The following is a 20,821-nucleotide window of genomic DNA, read 5'->3' on the forward strand; positions in this document are numbered from 1 at the left end:
GGGTTCTATCCTTAGCATCACATAAAAATAAAAGAAAGGCATGCTCTCCATCTACAACTACAAAAAAATTTTAAATCTCTAAAACAAATTGTGGAATTTGTCTATTTGCTTATTGCAATATTTAACTCTCTTGCATACCCTCACACCAAATTGGAGTAAAAATTATGTAAGAACAAAAATCATGTGGCTAAATACTTCCTACATCCTGTTTCTCAAGTCAAAAATGGCCAGAAAAGGTAGGTGTTGCCCAGATTATTTGTTTAGCATTTCTGGTTTTTACTTATTATTCAGTTATTCAAAGAATCGAAGGTTGTACAGTGTTTGACAAGAAATATGACACTTTTCTGAGAATAAACTTTATTACTTTTCCAGGAAGTATATTCAGTAAATATAGCAATAGGAACAAACTTGGGCTCATAAACCTTTGAAAGTTTTAAGTAATCTTCAGTGATGTTGATCAGGAAATTCTTTCATTGGTGGAATTACTTCTCCAGTCTCCAGAATTGTATCACCCTAGGAAAATAAAGAAGCATTTAGTAGAAAAATCATGCCTGCAGAAGTGGTAGTTCTACTGTATTCCATGTTGGTCAGAACTTGCATGAAAAAGCTAGTAGAGCTCTTGCATTCATTTTAACTGGTCAAAGACCATGGGCTTTGAAGGGAGAACCAAGTATTAAGAATCTTGAAACCTTGATGGACAAGCTGTATAATTTTAAGCAAATTACTTAGCATCAGTTTCAGGCATATGTTTAAGATAATAGATTCTCTGTCAGTCTGACAGTTCCCAAGTGACTGAGTAGAGTAGAACTGTCCCATCCCCACTCCCATCCTGTCATTTCCTGAGCTGGTGCTGCTCAGAACTGTTATCTGATGAAGAAACAAACTAGTTTTATGTTTAAGCCACTGTAAGTTTTGAAAACAATTAACATAGACAATTACCACAGTAGTACAAAAAATTAGGGCCTTGACATCGTTTAATGCTGCTGTAATGGAAGTCAGACCACAGAGCACTGGTTTGGCCGTCTGGAACCAAAGCTAAAAAGAGCAGCAAACTACTTAGTAAAACATCTCCTATAATAACTTGGAAGCAAAATGATTAATGAACTTGAGGTTCTAGGAGAAGCAGCTGTTTTCAGAAAAAAAATATGTGTGTGTGTGTGTGTGTGTGTGTGTGTGTGTGTGTATGTGTGTATACTACTGGCTGCCTTGGGGATATACTTCAAGAAATATGAGTTTGGGAAAGAAGTGGCTGATCTGAGAGGAGAAATAAAAGGAGAGAATCTGAAAATTCAGGATCTTGTATTACTAGAAAATCAGATTGCTTCAGAATTCCTAAATAGCAATAGTTAACAGATTTTGAGCAAGAAGCCCACTAAAACTTAGTAAGCAGAAAAATTCAGTCTCATGGCAAAGATTAGAGTGAAGTAAAGGTAGCCTTTGAACCAGTCTATTTCAGATGGGCTCCACACAGAAGCAGATAAGATGTCTACCAGGTATTTTTCTTTGCTTGCTGAATGTTAAGGGAAAAGGATGGTCAAAGATGACAAACATACAGACTACAAAACCCTATGATTTAAAAATAAAACCACCTCTAGATGACAAACATACAGACTACAAAACCCTATGATTTAAAAATAAAACCACCTCTGGTTTTATTAAAAAAAAAAAAAAACCTGCGAGCAGAAGGCATATTTTGAAGGCTATACAACTTCGAAGGAGGGTTTGCTTCCCAATATCCATTTATAGATGATCATTTAGGTTGATAATAAAGAACCCTGTGACTAGAGCCAGGGACCAGGAAAAAAGTGGACAAAACAGTTTCTTCTAGGAAACAATCAGTGCCCATTCAAGTAACTTCACACAAAGGGGCTAGGAGTCTTTAACAGCATTTGACCACTAAGATTTCAGAACTGCCAAGCCCAGTGACTGCTGTGCTATCCACATTCCACCTCTGAACAATGGGTGTGGTTAGGGCAGGAAAGGAATACAGTTAACTTGCCTTTTTAGTTCACTGATCCTCAAATCAAGAGAAATCACATCTGAACCTGACAGATACTTCTGAGAATTAACTAGAGATCATGAATTTGTGCTGTTTACTGTGATGGAATGGGACTTTGGGATTTCTCCATAGGGGAGGAACTGAGTATGTTTTATGTACCTGAAGAAAGTAAAAAGCTATTTTGATGACTGTAAGGATGGACTGTGGCAAAGATTCCACTATGTATGAGAGTCAGGGAAATAACAAAATTAATAATAAAATAAGAAACCACATAGATATTGGAACAATGGGAATGAGTCTGGCCTATAGGATTTGAGAAGTGATGTAAGCTACTCGAAACTTTTACTTTTAAGATCATCCCCTGAGACATCCAATGCTGTCTTCCCCTACCACAACCTTGGACATCTCTTTCTAGAGGTAGAGCTCTGAGAAAGGAGGATTGCCTAATCGGTACTCATCTGTGATGACAATAAACTACTTTGTTAAGCCAAAGATTTGCAAAGTTGCTACTACCTATTCTATTCTAAAACATGTACAATTAGGCAGTCTTCAGGTTCTCAAAAAGGGAGATTCTTAAAGGAGTCAATAGTGTAGAAACAGTAAAGAACCACAGTGAAGGAAAACAAAAAAACAAATACAAGAAGTGCTACAGAATCACTGATGTGGTCTTCTGAAGACAACCCACCTTTTTGAACAGGAATGGCAAAACAAAAAATAAGCAAACATACATGAATGTAAGAATAAATAAATATAACTTACCCAACTGATGAAAGCAGCAACACATTTTATTATTTTTGAAACAACATAGGCCCTAACACATATCACATATGTGTGAGAAAATAAGAAAAGAAATCCTCTCATTTCCTAAAGCAAAGTTCCAATTGTGGTTTTCCCTTAAATTCCCTTGATGTGCTAGATAATGATTTATTATGAAATATGTCAATGAGTTTTGTGTTTCATAATTATAGAATTTACAGTAATGATAGTTTATTCATTATCTGTTGACTAGAAATAGACATGAACATAGCATGTATTTTCCTATACTAAACAATAATCTCACCAACTGCCAGTAAAAATATCAGCTGACTACCAAGTAATCTCTTAATGTTGAATTAACTCATTTTTGAAAATTCTTCCTCTTTTTGGTGGCAGTGGAGAATCAAACCCAGGTCATCACATATTCTAGGCAAGCACTCTACCACTGACTTACAACTCTAGCTCCTGAAATGACTTATTTTAAATTAGCATTAAGGCTTAAATATTAATAGCATAAATTTAAAACACACTAATGGATTTAAATTCAGAAAGCTTCTGGTCAAACCTTAAATATGAGGCAAAAAACACTAGAAAGTTAGAGTGAAAAATTAGAAATGCAGTTACTGTCACTGTGCTTAGATGCCTGCTCAGTCTTGTGCCCTAAGTCCCTTATCCAACATGAAAGAGTACCAGTGAAAACCTATTGGTACCTTCAACTCGCTTTAGGAAGATCAAGGTCATAAAACAATGTTGAAAATTAGTGTGTCCACTTCCCATTTTCAACTGTAGTTGCTACCTCATTCTGCTCCCTATTGAAAAAAAAAATAACACACACACACACACACACACACACACACACACAGAAAACGGACACTTTAAAACTGCCAGAGGAAAGGAATGGTTCAGTCTAATGATCACTGGGAGTGGCGCACAAATAATGAATAAAAGAAAAATCAGAGTTTAGAGACTTACTGGGAATATTCTGGGCTTCCTTGCAACAATGGCATATGGTTTTGCCTGCAATGAAAGTACTGTGTTAATTATGGTGTTAAGAGTTCTAAAAATAAAATAGATCATATCCCAAATTTTAACTTACAAACTCCACACTTTCACAAAACTTTAGACTCAAACATACATTCAACTTTTCATTCAACACCTCTACTTAGCTATCAATAGGCATCTAAAATTTAACCAGCCAACACTCAACTTACCTGTCCCAAACTTCCTCCCCATGTTCCCTATCTTAGTAAATGGCACTTCTCACTCCAAAGGCCAACAACCTTGACCTCTCAGCAAACCCTGTTGTTTACACCTCAGTAATGTACCTTAAATCCAGTTGCTTCTCATCACCTCTAGTACTACCACCCTTGTTCAAGCTTCCATTATTTTTTTCACCTAGACTATTTCAACCACACCTACTAACATTCCTGCTTCCACTATGTGCCCTCAACAATGCAGGCAGAGTGACCCTTTAAAGATGTACCATATCTCTGCTTAGTTTCATAATTCTTAGAGAAAAAAGCAAAGTCATTTCTATGATCTCTGAGACTTTACATGAACCAGCCCTTGGCTACCTGTATGATCTCTTACCACCCTCTCCCTCCCTCACTGTACTGTAGCTACAGTGGCTCTCCAGCTATTAGTCTAATCAGTCAAGACTGCTTATGCCTCAGAGCCTTTGTACTTATTGCTTACTCTATCTGAAATGTTCTCCTACATATCTGCTTGGCCCACGACCTCATTTCAGTTGTTTGTTTTCAAATATAACCTCCTCAAAGAGGTCTAATGAAAACAGTGGCCCATTTTTTCTGTTTTTTTGTATTAGGGATTGAACGTAGGGCCTCATGCATGCTAGGCAACCACTCTACCACTGAATTATATTCCTCACCCCCTTCTCTCCTCTCTCCCATCATTCTGTAGTCTTTTACCCTGCCTAATTTTTATTATAGAGACTCAATAACCCCCTGTTAACTTTCATTACATGCTTCTTCGTTCATGGATTTACTGCCAGTCTCCCAAACTAGAATAAGCATTTAGTGATGGCAGGTATGCAATCTGCTTTGTTCACTGCTGTATCCCTGTGTTTAAAACAGTGCCTTGCTTGGGGCCGGGGCAAAGGTCTGTAATCCCAAGGCTTGGGAGGCTGAGGCAGGAGGATAGCAAGTTCAAAGCCGGCCTCAATAACTTAGCGAGGTCCTATCTCTAAATAAATATAAAAAAAGGGCTGGGGGTGTGGCTCAGTGGTTAAACTGGGTTCAACCCTTGGTGCCAAAATAAACAAATTAAAAATAAAATAGTGCCTTGCACACAGGAGCAGCTAAATATTGAATAAGTGTACTTATAAGCAGGTACATCTGTACAAGATACACCACCAAAATATTTAACTGTTATTGGCATGGCATAAGACATGGATATAAGACATGAGGAACTGGAGTATGAGAGAATACATATGAAAACAAAAATATCTTTATTAAAAACTGTGGCCAAAGGCAAGAAGACACTGAAATTTTTTCAGAGAGATACAGAATTCAGTTAGGCAGCAAAATATTAGCTGAAGAAAACTAGGTACAATCTTATTGACTACCCAAATCAAGAGAAAGAATAAGGTGACCTTTACTGGCACAAAATGCTTAACTAAATGCCTAACACCGGCTAAGAAAAAAATAAACTTTGTTAATCCCTTCGATAAGCAACCATATTAGTGTACTGTATTATCAACCCAGTAACTGCAGCTTGTTAAACTTGCTTCTCCTAAAAGATAAGTATCTTTTCAATAGGAATAGATACATAAAATATACTACACAAAAAGCATAAATAAATGCCAACTTTTAAAAGTTCTGAAAACACTGGGACAATCCACATATCCTGTTGATTAGTGTGCTTTAATGTGTAAGATAATGTGGCTATTAAAGGGTCTAACAGATTAGGTTTAAGATTCTAATTAAAATGCATAACTAATTTAGACTTGTGATTATAAATTTTAAAAAATTTGCTTCTTAAGGTCATGAGTTTACCCTTTAAAAATAAAATTGAGGGCTGGGGATATAGCTCAGTTGGTAGAATACTTGCCTCACAAGCATGAGGCCCTGGGTTCAATCCCCAGCACCACCAAAAATAAAAAAAAAAGAATAAAAAAGAATAAAATTGAATATATAAAATCTATAAAAGCAGTTAAACCCTATAAGAGAATTTGATTGTTTTTGTTAACATATGTTTATTTGTTTTATGTGGTGCTGAGGATCGAACCCAGTGCCTCACACATGAGAGGCAAACACTCTACCACTAAGCCACAACCTCAGCCCCTTGATTATGTTTTTAAGTGGAATTGTTTTAGGAGAGTTCAACACCAATTAATCCAAAGATATTAAGAACAAAGAAAGCAGACTGTTCTTATTTTATTAGATGTATAAACAATTTAACAGAATTTTAAGTAAATTTTAAAATAATTAAGAAAAAATAGATTTTTAAAATTTAAAACTAACAAATATTAAATTATATTCCTCATAACTAAAACTAGTTCTTTCTGTATATAAAAGTCACTTTTGGATGTTAGAAAAACATCATAAAGTAATATATTTCTCTTCTAAGGTCTTCCATGCTAAAATAGTGAAAAAATAAATAAAATAGATATATAATGATATGAAATGGTCTATGGATTTATAGGTAAACATAAAACATTTTAAAACCCTTCAGCAATAGAAATATAAACTATTTTCTGACCTGTGGAGATATAAATTGTTATCTCCCTTTATTGGTTGCATAAAGATTTTATGTTGGTTTACCAGCCCCAACTAATCTCATGTTTTAACACAAGACAGGCCATGTCCCTTGGACATCTCCAGAATCAGCTATGGCAGAACATGATCCTAAACAAAATAACTTTCTTCCCATCACCAGAAAGCCCTCTCTTCTAGATACTCCACTTATAAACTCGAAGGCTAGAAGTTTTACAATCATAAGGACTTTTAACTTTGGTCTTATATTCAATTCAATCAGCTGCCAACTTCAGGGGTTTCTTCCTTCAAAAATGGCTCCTGGCTTCACTTCTTTTTCATTCCTGCTGTTTTCACACTAATCAGATTCTCATCACCTAACACCTACTAAACTGCAACAAGCTCCAGCTAATCTACCTGATGTCAGACTTTCCTCCCTTCAATTCACCCTAGATATCAAAGTTTTTCTATATTTTCCTCACATTCATCAAGTCACTCTCCCATTTAAAAATTGAGAGCTTCCCAAAAGCCTATCACATACAAATCAACCTCTTCTGTCAAGTTTTTAAGATCTCCCATGAATTGATCCCTGCCTACCAAATCAACTGAAACCTTCCATCCTACCTATCTCCTCAGTCTTGGGGACATTTGACCATGCTCATTACTGACTCCATATCTTTCCTTCTATCTGGAATAACTTTTCTCTTCCATACTCTTACCCAAATTATATGTACTGTCTAACATTATACACATTCCTTAAAGTCAGGAATTAACTCCTGTATATTTTTTCTTTAGCAATAAAGGAAGAAGACATACTAAGCACCAAGTTCCTTATGTTATTAAGTAACATAACTTCCTTAGTGAAAAGAACAAAGATGACATCAGCAATCAGAATAAAAGTCTATAAAATCAACAGTGAACAAGTCATGTTAGAAATGATTTTTGGAGAACCTTAGTTTTCCTTATTTGTTTCATACCTCTTTCAACAGGTTAAGAGAAAACAAATCTCAACAGGATTATACATAACTTGTTAGGCAGTTTCTATCTTTTGATTTTATTTTGAAATAACTTAAGTTGCAAGAATGACAAAAATAATTTTTTTCTTGAATCACTTTATAGTAAACTGCCTGATTAGTAACTCTATTGTATATTGCCTACAAAGACAATATTCTTAAAATAATTATAATACAACCATCAAGATCAGGAAATTGACATGAATACATCACTTCATCTGTCTGGTGTAAAGAACCCATCCAATTTCAATTATTTTCTCAATAATTGTTTGGACTCCTCAGAAAAGCTCTCCTACATGACCTGTTCTCCACTGATTGTGTAGGCTCAGTCTTTAAAATCTGACTGCCAATGCCACCTTTGTTCTTTTGACTAAGGAGATTACACCCATTAATCAAGAATTCCATTTAGCTGACAAGTCTCTTTAATCTTCTTCAATCTTGAACAATTCTTCAGATAATCATGAGACCAGATATTCAAGGTCTCATGACCTTGACACTTTTGAAGGAAACAAGCAATAATTATGGAGAAGAGTCCCTCAATTTCAGTTTATTTTCTTTCCTCATGACTGAATTCAGATTATGTACTTTTGGTAGGAATATCCCAAAATTGATGGTGTTTTCTTGTATCACATCCTTTCTATTATCATATTTCAGTCTCTCGCATTACTAACAACGGTAAGGTGTTGCCTGCCAGATTTCTCCACTACAGTTATTCTTTTTTCCTTTGTAACAAATGTATTTTGAGGATTAATTTTAACATCCTTTGGTGTTCCTTGGCTGAATTAAATATCGCTATATGATTCTCAAAGGTGACTTTTCTATCATTCCTTATCCGTTCATTATTTAGCAATCTATTATACAAAAATCTTTCTCTTCTATCCATTAAGTTGTTTATATGAGTATGGACTCACAGATTTTCATTTTACTTATTCAGATGATTCTATTATTTATTTATTTTGATGCTCAAATTGTTCAAGGAAGAGTCCTTTCAACTTGACTCTGTTCTTTTCATATATCCCCATCATTCTTTGAGCACTTCTTTACTTTCTGGCTCAACCAGATGTTCCAAATTCATTTTGTACTTTCCCTGCTCTGGCCATGGAATCAGCCATTTCTCCAGGGAGTTCTACAGCTTTTCAATGGGGACATGCATTTAGAAAATATGACCTGGTTGTAGGCATCCTAATAACAAAGGGGTGTTAGTTAAGCCTTCTCAGTAGACAGAGCTAGGAAATGAAAACACACACACACACACATACACACCTTTATATCCATATTTATTTCTAAATCTGTTTATGAATACACAGTAAAAGTGATGAGTTCATACCAATATTTCCAATTCCACTGTAGCACAAACTTTTCTCTTTTCATATATGTAACTTCTCCTTCCTACAGTGAGAATCCTGAGTTCTATTATCAACATGTTTACTTATTTGACGAATCATCCTATAGGTCACAAATCTTCTGTTACCACCAACACACCCCCAATATTATAACCTTTTCACCTCATTAGGTTCTTACCTCTTACTCTGGGTTGCCACCACCATCACTGCTCCATCCCACCTTTCCTCCAGACATCCTCCATCCTCTCTAAAGTTCCAATCTCCTACATCAGGTTGTTGTCACTGCTACTCCCCAAAAAGCTGTGCTTGGACTTCTCCCCAACAATCCACTTAGGATATAACCCCTTACTCAGTTACAAGAATGCCCGCCTCACTGATTGTGTTCCAACATTCCACAGTGGGCAGCCACTATTGCTCCCCCCTTTCCATGCCATGCCAGAAATTACATCCCCTCCTCACCCTGCCTTGATCCAATACCATGCACCTGATTGTGCTATCCCTATCCTTTGAAATATGGCAACCAACTCCATTCAATCAGCCCATGCAAGATCTTTCACTTAAAAAGCTCAAGCTTTTGGCTATTCTGGATTCTAAAGAAAGAAAATTATGAAAAATCAGACAAAAATAAAGAAAACGAAAATAGGATGATGACAAAGATAACCTTTGCCTATTTTTAAATTTTACATTAGATTCATGCTCAAAACAAGGAGCAGAAATTATCTTTTCCTCTCCTGCTCAGGATTCTCAGTTTTCATTAGGTCAGCTACACTCTAATCATGTAAACACTATTTCTAACCAGCAAATGCATTTCAAGTTGTAGAATAACACCCCCCAATACATACCCCTTCATACTGGGGATTGAACCCAGAGGACCTCTACCACTGAACTTACACCCAGCCCTTTTATTTTGAGACAAGGTCTTGCTAAATTGCCCCAGCTGGCCTTGAATTTGCAATCCTGCCTCAGCCTGCAGAGTTGCTGGGATTACAGGCTTTCATCACTCTGCCCAGCTAAAGACTAATTTTTTTGAAAAATCATATTTAATTACTTATAAATTTCATTTGAATCCTTTTAATTAAAAGGATTCAAACTACTTTGAAATCAGCTATTAAGTGGCAGATTATTTCTACTATATAAATTAGGAGTACAGCATACCCACATAGGGGATTGTTTTGCATAATATTAATAATAAATTCCGAAAAGCATATACTTAAAACATACTTACAGATACATGATATTTGACATAATAATGAACAATCCAGGTGGGTATAAGTATATGAGTAACAGCAAAGATACTGTTCCGGTATACCTTATAGATCTGAGGAGAAAAAAATACACAAAATAAACACATATCCCATTTTATGTTTAAAACACACACACACACAGTCAATGGTATAATAATGTCATGACTATTATACAAATTTCTAAATGGGGCGTAATTAATTATAGTCTGCAGCTAATCTTACCCACTCAAATATTTTTACTAAAGGTAGGCCTTCTACAGGATTATCTGGAGTCCAGGCTTAAGACAAGTAGCATTTTACAAGACTATAAGACATTTATAGATATGTTTTTTAACGATTTCTAAAAATATTGTGTTTGTTAAAGGTAAAACAGTGCATAAATAGTGAAAGAATAATTTTAATGGATTTAACCAGAGTAATCAACCTACAGAATTTTTCAGGTTAAGTCACCTCCCTAATCTATCAATTTTAGTACCTACAATCAATACTACTTGCATTATTCTAGGCGTAAGGCAACCTTGAGCATACTAATGCTGGAAAAAGAACATTTTACATTCTGAGATAGGAGTGTTCCAAACTCACTATGAGATGCCTTCTGACATACTGTTGTAAAACAAAGACAAAAGAAAACTGAAATCAATTATTCAATGGCAGCCAGTTTGAAACACATCTATCCTTTCAAGGAAAGGACAATCTAAAGTATTATCTAAAGCATTATAACAGATATGATTATAGAAGAAATGATTCACTCAAAGTAAGCAAAGATGGAATTCAACAAATGATTACTTCCTTAAATCACCGGCTGATGGGTAAGATAACACCTTTCAACCAGTGACCACTAAAATCAGTACATAATGTCAGAAATACAAAAAGTGTGCAAAGGTATGAATTAAACAGTTGAATTTTATCACTATAAATATATCACTTTCTCAGAAAAATTTACACCAATACTGTTGCACTGAACTTTGTAGCAGAGTAAGATCACAGATACATGTGGATTACAACTCCTTTAATTCTTAGCTCTGTGACCACAGGTAAATCATTGAATTTTTGTAGGCCTCAGTTTCCTCATATTTAAAATGAGGATTAGGAACAGTTTCTATCCTATAAGAGTAAAGAAATAACAAATGTTAAAAAAATAAAAAAAAAACCTCAGCAGAGCACCAGGCACACACATAACAAGCACCCAATGCTGCTTATTAGTATTATTACTATTATTTAGCCAGTGCTTTACTGAAAGCAATTCTGACATAGTGGTTTTAAAAACTAAAAATATCACATAATCGATATTATTTAATTAACAGACTTCAAGAAAATACTGAAAATAAAGATCAGTCTTTAAATGAGTAATTTTCTGCCTAGCGAAGTCCAGGAATATAATAATAAACGGTGTGTTACAAGTACAGAGTTTTGATTTAGAAAGGTGGCTTTCGAATATGACCCACTAAGCGTACCAACTGGACCGTGTCTTTTTATACAATCATATAAGGCTGTACTACCAGCCCGGGGGTCATTGTGCCTTCTAGTGTTTGGGTGCAGTCTTAGCCTATAACCTCAACCTTAAAAGGCAGATAAATATGTTCAAATATTAAAATCACAGAATCTTAACATCAGCAAATCCTTGGCTGTCATTCCGAAAGATTTCTACGTCGAAAGAATCACACCTGCAGCGTCCTATAAAAACCTAAGATTCGCCGCCTCCTCACTATACTTGACAGCAAAAGGGCATGATTCTCCCAAGGCTATATACAAGCTCGTAGCCCCCTGATCTCAGCCCAGGCCTCTAGAGGTAGTGCCCTCGCTAAACCTGAGACTCTAGACCTAGTTCTCCCTCGGGGAACTACCAAGACTCGCTGGCTCAGAACAGTGTCAGTCCTTGGTGTGGCCTCAGCGGGCTGTACCTATAGGGACGGGGGAGGTACATAACTCACCATATTCTTCCAAGGGGCCCTGTCCTGCAAAAACTTATTCCAGAAAGCCTCCATAGGCCACATCCTCTTGGGGGGTAGGACAGGCTCCCGGGGGCTCAGCTCCTGGTCCTTCAGCCATCGTCGCCTCAGCTCTCGCAGCTGCTGTAGCCGCAGTTTCTCATCTGGCGTGTACCCCGTCATGTCGCCGCAGGTAATAAAGCAAAAGAACGCAGCGCGCTCCCGCTCCTGAAAGCGACCTTGTGAGGACGCCTGGGAAGGGCGCGCAGTATTGACGTCACAACCTGGTCCCGCCTCTGCCGCTGGACCAAACTTCTCAGCAGGAAAGCAATGTCTGCGCATGCGCAACGCCGCCCCCGCTTTAAAGGGGCGACCGGCCGAGGCCGAGGGGCGGATCCCTGAGTTAGGGATTAGATGGGAGGATGGATAAGAAAGTATGAGAGGTCAGAGGACTGATAAGGAAAAACAACTAGTGTCCCGCAAGCCGGAAGGATGAGCGTATGTGTTTCAGTGAATGGTGTCCAGATGCAAAATCCTGTGCTTTTCTCTCCTACCTTAGAATTCCTTTCTCCAAGACCGAGAGAGTGCAGAAAGTTACATCCAAGTTCAACTCTCAGCCGTATTAGTAACTGGTAAAGGGACCTTGGGCTGCTGTCTCTGACTGTTCTTCCACCTGTACAGCGGGTAGTAAAAAGAGTAGCTTAATACCTGATAGGATTTTATAAGTGTCTTCACTCTGATCCAGCAGCCCCAAAGATATTGTGGTAAAAATATGAAATGGTTAGCATGACCACTCACTGTAGCACGATTTATAATAGCACAATACAATTTCCTTGATAGAGGACTGGTTGAATAAAATTGTGCCACGAGGTAATGAAGTGTTACTGGCAGTGGTAAAAAGTAATAAGGAAGAGCTCAATACACCGCTATGAAGTGATTTCCAAAATATATTATTAATTGAAAAAGGCAAAGTGAAGAGAAGTATATATAGTATGGGTGGTGATAATACTGGAGGGGAATATATATATTTATGTATACACACTCTACATACACACATACGTATATACATATTACTTAAAATTTTTAAATAATGGAAATGAAAACAACTGATATTTTAAACAATGTTACCTATAGGGAGAGGAAAGGAGTAGAATAAGAGTCAGGAATGGAAACTACACTTCTCTGAATGTATCTTAATCCTTAAATTTTGATCTTAAAGCCAAGTAAATATTTCACATCATTATAAAACAAAATTAAATTTACAAAAGGCAGACTCTAAAAATCAAACGTAAAATAAAACACATTGGTCTAACTGATCTAAATGTGACATAATCTTAAAGACACAATTCCAAAAAAAATTTAAAGCATCAGTTACTGTACCTCCATAAAGGGACAAACCTCAACAACAAAAGAACTGCAATAAACATATATAGAGAGATATTTTATACTGTTTTAAACAATCACATTGTTGGCAGTGGTCTTGGTATTGTTAACATGACACTGAAAATAAATTTATGTTAGTGTTGTAAAGAACTGTCATTTTTGGTATGGGAGAAAGGAGATGAATACATATGTCATATAATATGTAAAAACCCTATAGCACTGAATTCTGAATAGGCAGAAACAGTATGAACTTATGATGTATTGTCTTTTAAAATAGACATCATTTTGTCTTAACTCTGCCTGTTGATAATGACTTTTAAAAATAGCTGACACCATAACCAAAAGCATCTCTAGTGCCTAGAGGGGACTTCAGGTGTGCTAAGCAAGCACTATATTACAGAGCTCCACCCCCAGTGTTACCATTTACCATCCAAAAGAAAAGACTCTGAACCTGCAGTTCACAAATGTGTTGCTCCAGACTCTTAAACATCATTGAAAACTCCAAAGAACTTTTATTTATGTGGCTTATATCTAATGCTGTATTAAATTAAACCATTTTAAAATAACAATGTGCCCAGTAAAAGTTATTTAGTAAGAGGAATTTGGTTGTTTCACATTTTTGTAAATGCTCTTAATGTCTATCAATAAATTACAGCCTAATTTCTGTAACTACTTCTGTATTCAGTCATCATATACTATGTAGCCTCTGGAATATTCCTTGAAAATTTGTGAGAGAATGAGGGTTTAAACAGGAAACTAGCATCTCTGTATTTTCATGAAAATAATTTTGACCTCAAAGCTCCCATAACAGGATCACAGGTACTCCAGGGGCTCCCCACAACATACTTTGAGAACCACTGACTTAGCGAAACAGGGATTCCAGGTCTTGGTGAGGAAACAAAAAATAAGTCAGGAACTTCTTGCCATACCAGAAAGTAGGGAAGTTGAAGTTTTTAAAGACTAGTAGGGTCATGCCAAAGGGTTCAGAAGCCAACTTGAGTAAGTTCCCACAGATCAAAAAAGGATGAAATTTTTTGAGCACCAATAAATGACTTCGGTGAATTTAAAAATATCAAATATGGACACATATGTGAATTCAAAATAGGGTTTTTTGTTGTTGTTGTTGTTACTTTTGGATGACTTTAGGGAACCAACTTATTATTTTGAAATCAGAAAAATATCAAGCATTTTTTCCTAGCCACTCTATACAAATTGTACCTTAAAGTAACAAAGTGGCTGGTGAAAAAAAAATTTCTTCAGAGTCATTAAAGAACTGATAAGAGAAGAAGATGTGTCAATTAGAATCATCACCATTTTACAATCCTTAGTTCATCCCTGCAGTGATCATTCAATAGCTGTACAGGTCTCAAAAAGAAAGGAAGTGCTCCCCCTTGAGGAATGCCGCCTCACTGCCTGTGAAGTAGCCTTGCCCAACAAATCGAACCTGATTATGTGTCTAGATCATACCTGACAGGTGCTTCTTACCCACCACCAAAACGGTACAGGTAGATAAATCTGGACTGTAGGGACTGCATGCCAGTGACTCTGTTTATTGAACAAAAATATATTGAGGGGGAAAAAGAGGCACAGAAAATAAAAGAGACAGAGGGAAATATGAATACCTATTTTATTAAAAGATTATTGTTTTATTTTTGTATGTGATCTTATTGTGGTTATATCTTAAATGGGAGGTCTGGTATTTTAAAGATACATTCTATAATATTTATAGATGAAAGGATATAGAATTTACTTCTAAATAATTGTGAAGGGAGGAAGGAGGAATGGAGGAAATAAGATTAGTAATGTTAGCAATTGCTGAAGCTGTTTGATAAGAAATGGGAGCTCGTTATATTCTCCTTTCATGTACAGTTTTGTATTTATTTGAAATTCTTTCAAATAAAAATTATATGTATGGCTTGAAGTATCAAGTAAACTATGTTAAGTAATTATTAATCTGAATTCTGTCTCATGACAGTGACATTCTAAAATTTTTGCATCCTACTGAGGCTAGAACCCTCCACCCTGTTATGATGAGACCCAAACAACTGATCCTCAAGTGAAAGTCAGTCCTTGAATGCTTTGCCATCTTAGGAAGGACCATATTTAAGTTTCCAATGAGGCATTTGATAACCCATATAGTGTTTCCTTTGTGAGTGGAATTTAGCACATCTAATAATTTCTTGAATTTGGATCAGCATTCTTGCTTACTCTGGGAAATTACTACACTCCCCAACTCCCTACCACTTCTACGTTTAAAAAAAGAGAAATAAATGAAATAATTATTGTTTAGAAAGATATAGTCTTATACCATGGGCTACTGCCACCCTTTCCCATTTACCTAATGCTGTGAAACTCACAAAGCTGAGTTGAATAAAAATAAATCAGTGAAAGAACATTCAGCTTAACAAGCCTGGAAAGTATAGACTCACCTGGAAGATTGCTAGATATTGCCACAAGAGGACACTCTAGGTTGCTGAAAAATTATAAATACAATGAAACTGGTTTTACGTAAGGACTCAATAACCAGTCCACAAAACTGGGAAGAACCTAAAGCTTAGTGGACCAGGAAAGACAGGGCCAGGAGATGCATTGGAAAAGTGTCTTTTGTCAGTCAACTTACCTCTATAACTTTGGATCTGTTCAGTAAAGGTCTATACTTCCAGCTATGTTTATAAAACCAGTAGGGAGCTTGGTTTGGCTCCTGGCAGTGTACTCATTGGGACCGATAGGAGACCGAGACCATGGATTTCAGGTAGTTTGAACAGAAGACTGATATTAGCGCAGAATCTAGCCACTAGACTGAGTCTGCCACCAGGAATTGAGATGGGAGTTCCACATCAAAGTTCCCTTTCTCTCTTGTAAGAGCCTTTATGATGTCTTCTCTTTAAACGCTGCTTAAGCCAAATAACTGAAAAAAAAAATAATTTCTCTGGACATTCCTTTAATTCCCTAAAGAATGAAGAGTACCAAAAATGTTATGTTGTTGTCTTTTCACTTTTTTCACACAATCTGAAGCCTGAGCTATCACAATCCTCAGCGCACAGCAGCTGAGGCTGCAGTCTGAGTTGGAGATCAGTCCCTCTGTCATTTACATCATGTAATGCCACAGCAAGAATGATCGGAGGCAGAGAGCTCTCATCAGGACAGCTTTTTAACAAGCACTGAATGTGAAAAAGAACCCTCTAGTGGCACACTGATTTAGTTTATAAGATTTTAATTTACAAATTAAAAAAGCTACATGTTACTTTTTCTCCTTTTTCTCTTCTTTCTTCACATCACTCTTTTCCTTATCTTTATCCTTCTCTCTTTGTCATCTTTCCTATCCTTTTCGCTCTCTTCCTTTTCCTGCCCTTCTTTCTTCTTGGCATCCCGGTTGGCGATCTTGTTGTTGATGAGGTTGTGCAGGGCAACCAAGGAGCAGATCAGTGAGGCCAGGTACACCACCACCATCTGGTCGTTAGTCTTCAGGTAAAAGGCCTTGATAGACTCCTGCCAGCTGACGTCAGGCAGCAGGTTGAAGACATCCTGCAGCTGGTAGATGACCTGGTGGTTGTTTGGCAGCTTGCCTGTGGCTACTTTTTCCAGGTAGCTCCTGATATCCAGAAGCTTGGAGTTCAGTCCCTTCAAACCATGGACCTGATTTGTGATCTGCTGGGAAAGAGTGCCCACTGTGGTGTCTTTGATGTCTCGTATCAAGTGTTTGACCCCAACTTCCTCAGCTTCTTCTGCTCCAATTTCACTGGTCACATGCTCAAATGTTTTCGAGGTTGGAGTTCCATCATTATGAACTTCTTCCACTGAAATATGTGCTTCTGTGGGCAGCCCCAGGTCCTTTGGCTTCACATCAATAATGACCAATACTGAGTTAGGGCAGTATCTTTTCATGAGTTCATTGATTGCAATGTCATTTTTACGTAGTTTAGGGCCTGTGACACAGAATCATTTATGTTCAATGATTCAATTAATGTTCTAGCTTGTTAAAAATCAAGGCAATACACAAGAAAACAAAAGGCCCAAAGGTTTCTTTCCATTGTTTTTGTATTATTAAAATATATCCATTACTTTAATTTTGTTTGCGCTTTATGTACAATTAATTTGTAAGTTAATTCTAGTTTCATAATTGAAACAAACTATTCATAGCAAGTTTATATGTAACTTGATGTGTGTGAATATAGAAGCAAAGGTATAATTTTGAACTATTGAAAATCAACTTTTTAAGATTCCACACGTGAGATTGTACAGTATTTGTCTCTCTGTGCCTGGCTTATTTCACTTAGCATTAGGTCTTCCAGGTTCATCCATGTTGCCACAGATAAGACTTCCTTCTTTTTTAAGGCCGTATAGGATTTCATTGTGTATATAAACTTATGGATTTTCTTTGTCCATTCATTCATTGATGGACACTCAGGCTGATTTTGTATCTTGGTTATTGTAAATAATATTGCAATGAACATTAGAGTGCAGGCTGTTTGTTGACATACTGATTTCATTTCCTTTGGATATGTACTCAGAAGTGGGTTGCTGGATCATATGATAATTTTATTTTTATTTTATTATATTTGCTTCTAGTATTTTGAGGAATGATCTGGTATTCCTAAATGTCAGAGGCTGCCAACTGCAGTGGCTCACACCTGTAATACCAGCTACTTAGGAGGCTGAGGTAGGAGGACTTGCAAATTTGAAAACCACTTGGATAACTTAGTGAGACCCTGTCTTAAAATAAAATTTTTAAAAAGGACTGGGGATGTAGGTCTGTCATGGAGCATTTGCCTAACATATGTGAGGTCCTGGGTTCAATCTCCAGTAAAACACACACACACACACACACACACACACACACACACAAGATCATTCTTTCATTTCAGCCTGGTATGTTACATTTCATAGAATGTATACCTCACAAGATACCAAGGATAAACTGTTTAAACCACAAATGTTCTTTAATCTTCCAGAAGGATAATTTTTCTTTCCTTCCTTTCTTTTCTTTTCTTCACACCCCACCCCTTTGACAATTCTGTCTTTTTCCTTAGTTTTAGTTGACTTTCTTGGGTGAGCAGTGGCTTTTGGAGGGAGAAGGAGCAGGATCTGAACTGTCTTCACTGATTGTGATGCAGATTTACATAAGAGTTGACAAACTTTGCCTTCAGCTTCTGTTTAGATATGACACAGGGGTCTTAAAGTTCTTATTGTTAGTAAGCAGGAAATGTATTGGGGGCTGGGGATATAACTCAGTTAGTAGAGTGCTTGCCTCACAAGCACAAGACCCTGGGTTCAATCCCCAGCAACAAGAAGGAAATGTATTATTCAAAAAATTTAATTAATGTTATAAAACCCTTCATTGTATAAATGCAGCTGTCTTCTGTTTGTGCTTCTGAAATAATATTATATTCTTTGCTGCTCATAATTTATCTTTGATCTCCACACACCTGCTTCAAAGGATGCATGGGTTTCTGTAATGATATGAGTAATAAAAATATTTGAAAGGCTTCTTTGTTCTCTTATCTGTACTTTGGCATTTCATTAGCATGATGATGCAGCGGTCATAAACCTAAGGCTGTTCTTCTCCCTGCTTCTTTGCTCATGTTCTCTCTCTCTCTTCCTCTACACACACACATACACCCACACACACACACACACACACTCTTACACACACACTTACACTTGCATGGATAAACTATACCTATTTCAGGTAACACCATGACCACTATCGTCATTTTTTAATCCACCTGGAAAATTTGAAGCATGCCTAGATTGAAACAAAGAAAATGGAGAGTGGAGTCACAAATCTAGATAAAATCCTTTCCTTAATATTATTTTCACCAAAAATTATACCAATACTTATTAACATTGCCCAGTTCATTGAATGTTACTTGAATTTTGTATCTGTATCTGGAGAGAAGGAACATTTTCTGCACTGATTATATAGATATTTATTCAGGGAAAACAATGTACAGATATTTTGTTGATAAACCTTAATTATAGTATCTATTATTGACACGATATTTTCATGAAGATATTTTAGTGGTGCTCATTATAACCTTTTGAGCCTTTGTTTTTGTTGACTCTTAAATTTTTTTAGAGAAGTCAAGGTAAGAAAAAGCGGTCTATTTCTCTTCCTCCCAAGGCACTCATGAGCAAATGGGAAATGCTTTTAATACTAGGACCTTAAAAGGGGGGTAGAGGAAAGAGACTTGTTTATTTATTTATTTATTTATTTTTAGTGAATCCAGAATGAAAAGAAACCATATATCCAGCATGTTCTTTTGGTCTTGGATACGCCTGGATGTAAATGCAAGATCAGTGACTTCATTTGCTGGAAGATGGGAATCACAAGGTCACTTTGGATCTCAAAGTATCATATGATCTAGTGGAATGTACCCCACAATAGTCCCTGCCACTGGTGGGCTCATCACGCTACTCCTGTCTATCACATGGAAGCAGGCTCCTCCCTGGTCCAAGTGTCCCCCAAGTATACTACATCAGAAACAATGGCTCACTTTTCATTGGCCTATTTATTCACAAGTCTACTTAGAGAAGGAAGAGACTAATTATAATGGGCTCAATTTGATTTATCTTATTCAGGAAAGAAAAGTTTTGATATCAATACCCTAACATTCCTATAGCTAGTGCAAAGTTCTCCATAACTTCTTTATCTCAAATGGCATATTATAATCATAATCCAAATCCTACCACACTTCTATTTTTAAGTTTGCATCTTACCATGTATGAATATGTAAGCACTTTTCTAGCAACAATCTAATCACCTAATACAGGCTTTCATTTATTGCACTTCCTTCCAAGATCTCATATCATCAAATCAAATCCTAGTAATTTGTGAGTGCTTATAGCAGGAATCATTTGTCCATTCATTCATTCAGTAACCATTTGGCTTCACATTTTACATATGCTAGACACTGAGCTATGCTGAGAATAAACTTACGAACAAGACTCAAGAGTTCTTATTATCTAATAAAGGAGGACAAATATAGATAAGTAAGTGTACATAACAGTTCTGGTGAATGTGAATGAAACTCTAACCTTTCTTTTTTTTTTTTTTTTTTTTTTTTTTAGAGGAGAATGAAACTATGTGCTTTTCATTCACTTATCCATTCATGCATCCATCATATACTATTCTGGTACTTACCAGATAGAAGGCCTTGTCCTCAGTGTTCAGATATGGAGTTAAATAGTCCCCACCCCCAGGAATACACAATATAATTTGGAAACCAGATAAGTAATAAATACTTTCAGTAAGCAGGAGATTTCAAGGCATATCTAGTACTGTGGCTGCAAGGGGAGGGAGAGTTAGGATCAAGGTACCTCCCATCTAGAAATGTCCATGAGTGTGCCATTGGGGAAAACTAAATGACAGCAGCTACCAGAACAAATTCTGCCTTATATACTGTTCTGCCTTATATACTGTTCAATGTCCCCCTCTCCCC

At 36.6% G+C, this 20,821-nt stretch overlaps 1 protein-coding gene and 1 pseudogene across 2 annotated transcripts; both read right to left on the reverse strand.

The window, feature by feature from the left end:
• Positions 1-334: 334 nt before the first annotated feature.
• On the reverse strand, positions 335-12,216 carry NDUFB6 (NADH:ubiquinone oxidoreductase subunit B6). The gene is made up of 4 exons (XM_079112215.1): positions 12,000-12,216; positions 10,050-10,142; positions 3,728-3,772; positions 335-513 (listed from the first exon to the last, which is right to left on the reverse strand). Exons 1-4 carry the CDS (start codon positions 12,177-12,179, stop codon positions 445-447), a joined length of 387 nt encoding a protein of 128 aa, XP_078968341.1. The 5' UTR covers positions 12,180-12,216; the 3' UTR covers positions 335-444.
• Positions 12,217-16,320: 4,104 nt separating this feature from the next.
• LOC306645540 (26S proteasome non-ATPase regulatory subunit 7-like) lies at positions 16,321-19,093 on the reverse strand (annotated as a pseudogene). The gene is made up of 2 exons: positions 19,060-19,093; positions 16,321-17,305 (listed from the first exon to the last, which is right to left on the reverse strand). The product of its transcript is annotated as a 26S proteasome non-ATPase regulatory subunit 7-like (transcript).
• Between the last annotated feature and the right edge of the window lie 1,728 nt (positions 19,094-20,821).

This window comes from Sciurus vulgaris, assembly GCF_902686455.1.
Source record: "Sciurus vulgaris genome assembly, chromosome: 15".
NCBI classification, from domain to species: Eukaryota; Metazoa; Chordata; class Mammalia; order Rodentia; family Sciuridae; genus Sciurus; species Sciurus vulgaris.

Bases quoted from the DNA above. Each gene is read 5' to 3' on its own strand.
- NDUFB6 (XM_079112215.1), bottom strand. From the start codon at position 12,179: ATGACGGGGTACACGCCAGATGAGAAACTGCGGCTACAGCAGCTGCGA. The intron at 10,143-11,999 runs GTGAGTTATGTA...TTTTCTCCTCAG, and splicing joins GGGCCCCTTGGAAGAATATG to ATCTATAAGGTATACCGGAA. The intron at 3,773-10,049 runs GTAAGTATGTTT...CTTTCATTGCAG, and splicing joins ATGTCAAATATCATGTATCT to GCAAAACCATATGCCATTGT.